At 47.0% G+C, this 12500-nt stretch overlaps 1 protein-coding gene across 1 annotated transcript in view; it reads right to left on the bottom strand.

The window, feature by feature from the left end:
* The window catches only part of LOC143281603 (uncharacterized), a 52480-nt gene that overhangs the window by 10838 nt on the left and 29142 nt on the right, over positions 1 to 12500 (bottom strand). Inside the window, exon 4 of the mRNA XM_076586846.1 lies at positions 10544 to 10634. Within this exon, the coding sequence (XP_076442961.1) occupies positions 10544 to 10634 (91 nt within the window). The remainder of the gene's footprint in view (positions 1 to 10543; positions 10635 to 12500) is intronic.

The following is a 12500-nucleotide window of genomic DNA, read 5'->3' as shown; positions in this document are numbered from 1 at the left end:
CTCCATCGTCACCACCACCACCGCCGCAACAAGAAGTCGTTGCGTCATCAGATTGTGCCGTACCTGGCACGCACTACACACACACACACACACACACACACACACACACACACACACCTTAACCCTGACGCTGTTTTTTTTCCAGGGGAGTTAGTTGGTGGGTTTTTTTTTTTTCCCCAGGGACCCTCCTGTGTTGCCTGTCATTCCGATGGTGAGGTGGGGTGGGGTGAAGACGGGTGGGGTTGGGGATGGGGGGGGGGGGAAGTGGGGGTGAAAGGAGGCGAACGCTGGTTGTTTACGCGATGGGGGTCGTAGGAGGGTTCGGGGGGCGGGGGGGGGGGGGGGGGGGGAGGGTCTGAGGGGGGTGTGGGGGTAGGGGGAACGGGGGGGGGGGGGGTGCCCCATAATTGCCGGGGTGACAGAAATGTCAGTCCTGTCCTTTCGTTTCATTTCTCTGCCCCCTTTCCTTTCCGCACCCCCCCCCCCCCCCCCCCCCCCCCCCCCTCCCCCCACCCACACACACACACACACACTCTCTCTCACTCTCCCTCTCTCCCCCCTCTCTCACACACACACACTCTCTCCTTCTCTCTCTCTCTCAAACACACACTCTCTCCCTCTCTCTCCCCCCCGCCCCCCCCCCCCACACACACACACACATTTTTCCAGGACATGAGGGCAAACGGGACATTTCCAGTTCAGGTGATTTTTTTTTTTTTTTTTTTTTTTTTTGCTGACTCACTGCGGAGAAGACATGTGGTCCACTTGTTTACTGGTCATACCCAGAGGTATTTCTGCTTCCAGGTCAACACCAACCCGCCCACCCCACCCACCCCGCACACATCCAATGGCTCCCAGTTAATCCCCCCCAAAAAAAGCTATGTTCACTCCAGGAAGTAAAGTCATGTCAAAATGTGATATGCCAGCACGCAAAAAGAAGAAAAAGAAAGAGAGAGAGAAAGAGTTTGTACGCGACAAACTCGTTTTCGTTGTACTCTGTTTACCTGCCTTCAAACGCAGCGAGTGGTTCTTACCAGTATGGCGTCCCGATTGGGTGATGGGTTACTGAACATCAGTTGCTGGAAATTATTTCAATACTTATTTCAACAGTTTATTTTTTATTCACAAGACAGTCTTGTTTGTTGTTGTTGTTTTGTTTTTTTTGGTGTTTTTGTTGTTGTTGTTGTTTTGACTCAGCACTCACTTTCCGACTAAGCAATCTTATCTCACAGACTCCACAGTCTTATTTCTTTCAAACTCAACAATCTTATCTTTACAGACGCAGCAATCGTATTTCTTTCAGACTCAACAACAGTATTTCTTTTAGACTCAACAATCTGATCTTTACAGACTCAGCAATCTTATCTCACAGACTCCGCAGTCGTATTTTTTTTCAATCTCAACAATTTCATATTTACAGACTGAGCAGTTTCATGTCTTTCAGACTCAATAATTTCATTTCTTTCAGACCCAGCAGTCTTATTTCTTTGCAATTATTTCGAGGAATGAACAGTAGGAAGAGGGAGAGGAGGGAGAGGAAGAAGAAGAAGAGGAGGAGGAGTAGGACGCTTATGACATTGCTGGCTGGTGGTGGCATGATGGTGGTGGTGATTATGAAGATGATGATATAAGAACATTGATGACAATGATGACTACGGCGACAGCACTGATTGTAAAAGCATGTCACGGTAGAGTAACGCTTTAAAAGATGATTTAAGAAAGGGAAGAAAGAAAAGAAAGAAGGATGGGAAAGGACAGAATAGAAAACGCCGCAGTGCACTGAAAACAGACTTGGTCAGTCCGTCCGACAGTCTCGTAATCTTTTCGTAGGCTGCTGGAATGTGTTTCACGTTAGACACATGATAACCCCCCACCCCCAATCCCCCCTTATATTGTCTTATATATAATTATATATAAATTAGATATGTTCACATTCATATGTACAATATAAGCTTTGTAAATATTACAATATATATAATATATAATTATAGTGGCTAAGAGGTAACGCATCCGCCTATGAAAGCGAGAGAATCTGAGCGCGCTGTTTCGAATCACGGCTCAGCCGCCGATATTATCTCTCCCTCCACTAGACCTTGAGTGGTGGTCTGGACGCTAGTCATTCGGATGAGACGATAAACCGAGGTCCCGTGTGCAGCATGTACTTAGCGCACGTAAAAGAACCCACGGCAACAAAAGGGTTGTTCCTGTAGAAAAATCCACTTCGATAGGAAAAACGAATAAAACTGCACGCAGGAAAAATTACAAAAAAATGGGTGGCGCTGTAGTGTAGCGACGTGCTCTCCCAGGGGAGAGCAGCCCGAATTTTACACAGAGAAATCTGCTGTGACAAAAAGAAAAACACATTACAAGATACACACACACACACATACACACACACACACACACACACACACACATATATATATATATATATATATATATATATATATATATATATATATATATATATATATATATATGCATGTATACAAGTATCTTAATGTGTGTATGCAGCTACGTTAAAGTCTTACAAAACTTCCGTATAATGTTTCCGAAGCCTTAATGCTCAATCAACTCCAGGTACGAGTTATCTCGTACCATGCTTACTTCCCCTGTAGACCTAGTACGTGTATTCCCGCACCAATACACTATTCTCATTTCGTTTATTCTTGCTTGTGCTTGTACCAGTTGGCGTTCTAAACTGAACCGTTTGCTGATTCCGGAAGCTTGAAGACGAAGTTTTGTTTGACCAATTAAGTCAACAATATTGTCCATTGGTTTCCACCGATTTAGTGGACAATCCTACTTTTCACTGCAATGGTCTCCAGCACAGTTAGTAGCGGGTTACGACCATACTGGGCTCTTCCGTCTGAGCAATGCAACTGGAGAGGAGCTGTAGCAGGCATGGAGCTGTGGGGTTTCTGAATGAGTCTGGATGAATATGCTACACACACACACACACACACACACACACACACACGCGCGCGCGCGCGCGCGCGCACGCACGCACGCACGCACACACACACACACACACACACACACACACACACACACACACACAGAGAGAGAGAGAGAGAGAGAGAGAGAGAGAAAGCTGTCAAGTTTTCTGATCAGCCACTGTTTAAACAGTTCTGATATGAAATGGCCTAGTTGTCTCTGTCTCTGTCTGTCTGTCTCCCCTCCCCCCCCCCTCCACCCCACCCCTCCACCCCACCCCTAACCTGAACCCTCTCCCCCTGAACCCTCTCCCCCTGAAACCCCCCCTGAACCCTCTCCCCCTGACCCTATCCCCCTGAACCCCCCCTGAACCCTCTCCCCCTGAACCCTCTCCCCCTGAACCCCCCCTGAACCCTCTCCCCCTGAACCCCCCCTGAACCCTCTCCCCCAAGGGGGATCGACACAGACAGACTAGAAGTACGGAGGGCTGCCTGCAAAGGAGATTAAGTCAGCAGTGGGGGTGGGGCCGAGGGGCGGGGCAGGGGGGTGGGGGGGAGCAGGGGATTTGGGGGGGAGGGGGGAGAGGGAAGTGTGCGACGATAAGGGATAAGGAAAAATAAAAACGATCAGCTGCAGGATTTTTTTTTTTTTGGGGGGGGGGGAGGGGGGTTGGGGGGGATTCGGGGTGGGGGTGCGGGGTGCGACACGACATGGTGGAAGTTGTGGGGTGGTGATGGGGAAAATTTTGTGTTCGCTTGTGCCTATGTATGTGTACATGTGTGTGTGTGTGTGTGTGTGTGTGTGTGTGTGTGTGTGTGTGTGTGTGTGTGTGTGTACGCTTGTATGTTGTGTGTGTGTGTGTGTGTGTATACGCTTTGTGTATGTGTGTGTATGTGTATGTGCGTGCGTGCGCACGCGCGCGCGCGTCTGTGGCGCGCAGATGAGGAGTGAAGAGGAGAAAGTAGAGTAGTCATGTGTCAAGAGTGGGGAAGGAAGGGTGGAGAGAGGGAATGGGGGGGAAACAGATGCGGTGAGCAATTTTTTTTTTTTTTAAAGGGAGGGGGGTGGAAGGGGGGGGGAGGGGCGTATAATGTCAAATGTTATCATAGGAGGTAAGGCAAGGTAATCCCTGCTAAATCCTTTCACCACCACCACCTTCCCCCCCCCCCCAACCCCCCCTCCCCCCACCCCCACACCACCACCAGGTGCGGGTCCAATTCGCCGATTCCCGTTTCACCAACGCCTTGCGCACCAGACTATAGTTCTGTTTGCATACAAAGACATTTTGAGTGTGACGGGTGCAATTGCCGAGTGGTTATAACGTTGGACTTTCAAATCTGAGGGTCCCGGGTTCGAATCTCGGTAACGGCGCCTGGTGGGTAAATGGTGGAGAGTTTTACGATCTCTCAGGTCAACATACGTGCAGACCTTGCCAGTGCCTGAACCCCCTTCGTGTGTATACGGCAAGCAGAAGATCAAATACGCACGTTTAAGATCCAGTTATCCATGTCAGCAGTTTGGTGGGTTGTGGAAACAAGAACATACCCAGCATGCACACCCCCGAAAACGGAGTATGACTGCCTACATGGCGGGGTGAAAACGGTCATACACGTAAAAGCCCACTCGCGTATATACGAGTGAACGTGGGAGTTGCAGCCCACGAACGTAGAAGAAGAAGAAGACACACTGACAGAAAAGGTGAACAACACCGCGATCAGAGAACAAGTTTCACTTTCACATTCAGTTTCAGTTTCTCAAGGAGGCGCCACCGCGTTCAGACAAATCCATATGCGCATCTGCTAGGCGGATGCCTGACCTAGTAGCAGAACCCAACGCGCTCAGTTAGGCCTTGGGTGCATGCATATATATGATAATATATATATATATATATATATATATATATATATATATATATATATATATATATATATATTCTTTTTTTTATCACAAAAACAGTCATAAAATATTCTCAGTTTGTTTGCATACAAAAACAATTGGGAGATGATTTTTTCATGATACATACATGATGAATGTACGGTGCATTTGTTTAAAATGTTTGGGTTTTTTGTTGTTGTTGTTTGTTTGTTTGTTTTTAAGATGTAATCACTTGTCATACATGTTTAGAATGCATACATCAGAACACTAGAACATCAAAAAACCCTGGCAAATGTACACAGACATCGAATATTCTTAAAATGCATGCCTCAAGACACACTGGGGCAATTGCTGCGCCAGACGATAGGGGAAAGAATGAAAGTGATTAGTTAAGGTGTGGGGGGGGGGGGGGAAGTGGTGCATGAAAGGTAAATATGAGTTTGTGAAAGAAGAAAAAGAAAGATGTGGGAAAAAAAAGAGGAGGATGGAGGCCCAACAAAAAAAAAGAAAAGAAAAAAGTGGGGGAAAAGAGGAGGTTGGAGGCCCCACTAAAAAAAAAAAAAGGAAAAAAAAAGCATATAAAAAAATTATGTTTGTGTACACCCATCAGAGTGGATATCTTATACAGAATTTTGCCAGATGACAACACTCACGTTGCCATGGGTTCTTCTTCATCAGTGCGCCAAGTGCATTCTGCACACGTGGATTCCATCAAGCTTGCGTCTCCTGCGCCGACCTCAAGCGGCAGCATCAAAGTGGTCGTCGCAGCAACCACAACCAACAACTACAAAGAATCCTATGTCGTACTGACTACAGAAAGTATTCTTTCTTTCCGAGGACCGTTGTCGACTGGAACTCCCTCCCAGCTGATGTTGTCGAGGCCCCCTCCTGCAACGCCTTCTGCTTGAGGGCATTGAGGGCCCTCCAGGCACAGTAGACCCCCCCCCCTCTACTCCACTCCCTTCCCCGCCCTCCCCTTGGTCCTTGACTTTTTTTTTTCTCCAACTAATGATTAATGGCATACAGATAAGGCAATGCAAAAATGTTAATAATGGTCAAAGTTATGACCGCTGAACATTAACTCTCTCCATACGAACGGCGAAAGAGACGACGCTAACAGCGTTTCACCCCAATTACCATCATCAAAATATTGCAAGCGGAAGGCTCTTATACTGAAGACGTGAATGTTGACAAAGAATACGACAATTCTGACGACGGAAGCTAAAGTTTGGGTCATTCAGACACCCACTGGACATTCGAGGGGTCTGTGTAGAGGAGAAGAGAGGACTGGCCGTACTGAATGAGTGAAGAAGAAGAAGAAGAAAAAAAAAAGATTTCTCGTCTCCTCACGATGACCAGACGCTCGGTTTGATTTTCCAGTCAAAAAGGGCGAGAGCAGGATTCGAACCCAGACCCTCACGGATTCTGAACTGGCACAAAAACGTCTTACCCACTCTGCCATCTTGGTCCGGTTTTCGAGAACAAAACGTGGGCGAAACGCGAAGAGGTGTAACGTGTTGCACACAATGGATATCGTTCGAGAAACGCGATTTCCCTGCCTCAGAAAGCAACTTACTTCGCACAAAAACCTCTTCCTACCCTTGCTAACCCCCCCCCCCTCCACCCCCACTTAAATCCCATCCGCCCCCTGCCACCACCTCCCCGCCCGCCCCCTCCACCCCCTACCCCCACCGACACTGACAAACACGTCGTGATTTTTTCCTGTCTCTATACCACTTGAGCGATGACTCTGACGACCTAAATACGTCAGAAAAAAAGGATCAGTGTTCACTTCCTACTGAAAACGTGGGTGATATTTCGCCGACCGACCCACCTCCCTCACAGTGAGGCCGAACAGAAAAAGGGTTAATAAGACCCAGGACTGACAGGGTTAAAGAGATTAACCCCTGGTGTGAAGTCAGCGCCCAGCAGGAAAAATGGAAGAGAGACAGACAGACAGACAGAGACAGAGAGAGAAAGACAGACAGACAGACAGAGACAGAGACAGACAGACAGAGACAGAGAGAGACAGACAGACAGACAGAGACAGAGAGACAGAGACAGAGAGACAGAGACAGACACAGAGACACAGAGACAGAGAAAGACAGACACAGACACAGAGACAGAGAAAGACAGACAAACAGACACAGAGACAGAGAGAGAGAGAGAGAGCGGAGATTAGTCCCTGTCATAGGAAACTCTTTCAGACTTTCAAAAGAACAGTTTTCGCGAAAAGGAGGGAGGGGGGAGGGGGGGGGAGGGGGATTAGGGGGCGGAGCGGATGCTGAAAATTAGGTCAAAAACCTTGAGAGGTGAAGAGACAGAGAGGTGGGGGGGGGGGCAGGGAGGGTTGTAGGGGGTGGTGAACGGATGTTGAAATGTAGGTCAAAAACGATGAGAGAGAGAGAGAGAGAGAGAGAGAGAGAGAGAGAAACCCCAACAACAACCGTATGTGAGGAATGAGGGAGTAGAGGAGGAAGGAACAAGACAAGACATGACGAGACCAAAAACTGGCGTGCTTATTTTATTTATTTATTTTTTTTAACATTCAGTCCCTGTCCTGAACAGGGTCTACACTACACAACACTAGATAAAGTCATACGCATGGTGATAATAAGATACATTAGGGGGAGGGGGGGGAGAACAATTCACACACACACACACACACAACCACACACACACACACACACAACCACACACACACACACACACACACACACACACACACACACACACACACACACACACACACACACACACACACACACACACACACCAGTTTCAGTTTCACTTTCTCAAGGAGACGTCAATGCGTTCGGACAAACCCATATACGCTACGCTTCATCTGCCAGGCAGATTGCCAAACAGCAGCATAACCCAAACGCGCTTGTCAGGCCTTGGGTGCATGCTTAATAATAATAATAATAATAATGGAATTTATATAGCGCTGAATCTTGTGCAGAGACAAATCAAAGCGCTTTCGCACCAGTCATTCACACGCATGCATAACTCTAAAACTGTAGAAATTAAAGACACGGAAGAGGCTGGCAAGGGAGGCTATTATGGGAAGAGGTGGGTTTTTAAGACCAGACTTGGAAGAGCTGAGTGTTGAGACTTGACGATATAATCATATTTGTGTACCTATCAGAGTGGAATTCTTGTACAGAATTTTACCAGATGACAACAACTTGGGTTGTTTTTTTTTGTGTGTGTGTGTGTTGTTGTTGTTGTTTTGTTTTTTTGTTGTTGTTGTTGTTTTTGTTTGTTGTTGTTGTTTTTGTGCGCGCGCAGCAAGTGCGAGCTGAACACGGGACCTCGGTTATATCGTCTCATCCGAATAACTACACGCTCAGTTTGATTTCTCTCAGTTAAACGTGGGAGAAAGGGCGAGAGCGGGATTCGAACCCAGACCCTCACGGGGCACTGAATTAATTGTCAAGATAAAACGTCTGCCACCTTCTTCACGAAAGAATACAGGCACAGAGAGAGATATGCACGCGTATACAAATGGACCCATGGTGTGTGCGTTTGTGTGCTCAGAACTGAATGGGATGGAGACAGGGAGAGAGAGAAAGAAAGAATTGAGGGGATGCAGGGGGGAGAGACGCTTTGGCACTTTGATGGTTTGATGCTGAAGTGTCAGAGCACAGAGTTGCGATAACTAAAAAAAAAAAAAAGAAAAAAAAAGAAAAGAAATAAAAATGCACATGCACAAAGAGGTCTTTTTCGGTCTTGTGTTGTTGATGAAATTTACTTCACTCTCTCACTTCACCTTTCATTCAATGTGTATTCAATCCGTTGTCCATTCACACCCCCTCCCATAGAGAGAGAGAGAGACAGAGAGACAGACAGACAGACAGACAGATAGACAGACAGGCAGGCAGGCAGACAGACAGAGACACAGACAGCGAAAGAGAGAGAAAGAGAGAGACAGACAGACAGACAGACACAGACAGACAAACAGATAGAGAGCCACAGACACAGACCTAGACAGAGACACGGAGAAAGAGAGGGGGCGAGAGAGAGAGACAGAGACAGACAGACAGACAGAGTCAGACAGACAGACAGACAGACAGACAAACAGTCAGACAGACAAACACAGACAGTCAGGCAGAGACAGACAGAGTCAGAGAGACAATCAGACAGACAGACAGACAGACAGACAGACAGAGACACAGAGAGAGGTAAAAGAGGACTGGCGGGAAGGCGAAACGGTACAAAGAGTCAAACTCTCCAGAGACCATTGAGGAAGAGTAGCTGCGCGATCAAAGAGTAGGCAAAACGGGAATAGGCGAACCAGACCCGTGTCGTATATATGACAGTCAGTCGTGTCCGACTATGAATATCAGAACAGCAGAGGAGGCAACTGCTGTCCCGCCGACTATCTGGGCCAGAACTTTGACGACAGTGGAGAGTGTCTTTGCCAAAGTTACATCCCCACTCTCTCAGCCAAGAGGGTTGGTTTCAGGATAGTCGGCTTTTGGGGATCGTTCCCAAAAGGACAACAAGCCCCCTATAGCTGAAGCACTGAGAGCTAGCGTAATCTTGACTGCTAGTCTGAGATTCACAATCCTTCACAGAACACTGAGCTGTACACAACTTCCCATTGCAATGGAGAAATCATTGATCAATCAGCTCTTTGTCTGCTGTTGGCCCGGTGTATTATATGCATTGAGGCTAAACCATTGTAAATAGTTGCTTCACAGTCACAATTGATAGTGTATAATGGTGATATGTATATCCTATAAAATGTTGAAAGAATAGTGGGCGTTTCACAAAAAGAAAAAAAAATAACCCGGCAATGAGGTTTGTCATGACATCAAGTTTGGTTTTTGTAATGTTGCTTTTCTGTAAATGGAAGATTCCCTGTATGGTGTGGCTGTGTTACTGTATTGATTCGAACCCGATTTGTGGAGATAGGCCAGTGGCGCACGTGCTTTTAGGTGCTGAGGTGAATATGTGCTCACGAGTTGATGCGTTGTGAAACCAATACCCACTTACCATTCACAAAGAAGCAAAACTGAGCCTTCATCGTAACTATGGAATATAACAAGTTTGTGGAAAAACGGGCACTTTATAACTGTTTAATACAAGATTAACTCACTCAGTACGGCCAGTCCTCTCTTCTCCTCTACACAGACCCCTCGGATGTCCAGTGGGTGTCTGAATGACACAACCTTTAGCTTCCGTCGTCAGAATTGTGGTATTCTTTGTCAACAATCACGTCTTCAGTATAAGAGCCTTCCGCATGCAATATTTTGATGATGGTAATTGGGGTGAAACGCTGTTAACGTCGCGTCGTCTCTTTCGCCGTTCGCATGGAAAGAGTTGAGCTATGCAATGCTACTTTGGAATTTTGCCATTGAACATATATTGTTTTGCTGTTGTGGACTTGTCATTACCTAGAACTTAATTATATGCTTACCCTATACTTTCTAATGCACAAAACATATAAATTCTGTATCTGTAAACCTTTGTCTGAATAAGAAAAAAAAATGTTGGAAACAAAAAGCAGCAAAACTGATAATCGAACGTGAAGTGAAACTCGTGCTGGATTGGGGTCGTTCATCGAACCTTCATCTTCACCGTACAGTGCTCCCGTGGTGCTGGTTTCAAAACCTGATGGTTCAGTACTGTTGTGTGAATGACTATCGTGTGCTTCATCAACAAGGGCACGGAAGTTGATGCTCCTGTCAGTCTGTGATAGAAGCTGACTGTGTCGTACACTCACCTCTGCACGTGGCTCGAGGTCTACAGTAGTCCCTGGTGCACAGCTTGGGAAGTTCCACCACGCAGCGAGTTCGTCCGAAACACAGCACGTTCTGTTGGAACACACACACACACACACGCGCGCGCACGCACACACACACACACACACACACACACACACACACACACACACACACACACACACACACACACACACACACACACACACACGTGTATATATTTATAAATATATATGTACGCATACACGCACACAGATGTACACACACACACACACACACACACACACACACACACACACACACACACACGTGTGTGTGTGTGTGTGTGTGCGCGCGCGTGCAAGAACACACATGTAAACACGCACGCACGCACGTACGCATACACACACACACACACACACACACACACACACACACATATATATATATATATATATATGCATTCAAGCACAAACATGTACATATGCACGCACGCACACACACACACACACACACACATATGTATATATATATATATATATATATATATATATATGCGCGCGCACACACACACACACACATGCACACACACACACGCACACACACACACACACACACACAAAGAGCTTGTCCCATCAGCCTCTGAAGAATGACATCATCCCTTGAAAGGGGAAAAAAAACAACAAAAAAACACACAACCAAAAAACAAAAAACAAAAACAAAACAAAATTAACGACAAAGTGGAGATCTGACTCCTCACCCCTTTCCCCGCCCCCCACCCTCCCATTACCCCCCTTCCCTCCCACCCCCAAGCCCCCACCCCACACCCCCACTCCATCACCCTATCATGTCACTGTTGGATGACATCACCAGCTGTTTAAAAAAAAAAAAAAAAAAAAACTGGACATTTCGGGAGTGTAACGAAGTGTCGGGTAAGAAAGCCTATGAGTCATGGTAAGACCTCGCTCACCCCTTACCTCCCCCCCCCTCTCCAACTTGTCCTCCACTCCACCCCCACCTCCCTTTCCCCCTCCTTCCTCACTCCTCTGCACCATCCGCCCTCTTACACACACACACACACACACACACACACACCTTTTCTTCTCCATGTTGGAGCAAATTGGAGCGTGATTAAGTATTCTAGAACTGGATGGACTGCTTGGCTTGGAGTTTTCGGGTGTAGCAGCAGAGCAGTTATGTAACTCGTGACACGACAGGAGTTTCGGGGGATGAGGGGGGTAGGGTTTGGGTGGTAAGGGGGAAGGTACTGTAAAGGGGAGGAGGAGGAGGTGGAGCAGGTGGTTGCGCAGGGGTGGGGGTGGGGTGGAGGTTGAAGAGAGACAGATACATTACTAGGGGAGAGAAAGAGAGAGTGAGTGAGAGAGAAAGAGGGAGGGAGAGAGACAGAGAGATGCGGTGTGTGTGTGTGTGTGGGGGTGGTGGTGGTGGTGACAGAATGATGAGAGAGAAAGAGAAAGTGCGAGAAAGACAGAAAGATAGATGAAAGAGAGAGAGAAATGGGGAGGGGTGGGGGAGTCAGATCGTTTGCCTCATGGCAAAACTATGTTAACAAAGCAAATCAATGTCAGAGAGACAGACGGACAGAGAGACAAACAGACAAGAACATATACAGAAAACTGAAACGAGAGAGAGAGTGACACAGAGAGAGAGAGAGAGAGAGAGAGAGAGAGAGAGAGTGGGAGGGAGGGAGAGAGAGACTGAGAGAGATCGAACGACATACTGTATTCAAACGTAACCACGTTCATGAACCACAAATCTGACACAGGTCTGTACTTGAAAACGCAGGAATTATGCATGAGGGACAGAGACATTGAAAGGGAAGGAAGAAACACACACACACACACACACACACACACACACACACACACACACACGGCCACACACACACACACACGGCCACACACACACATCACGCACGCACACACACACACACACACGCACACACACATACACACACAC

This window comes from Babylonia areolata, chromosome 4, assembly GCF_041734735.1.
Source record: "Babylonia areolata isolate BAREFJ2019XMU chromosome 4, ASM4173473v1, whole genome shotgun sequence".
NCBI lineage: Eukaryota > Metazoa > Mollusca > Gastropoda > Neogastropoda > Buccinidae > Babylonia > Babylonia areolata.
This window is presented reverse-complemented; position numbering and strand designations above follow the sequence as displayed.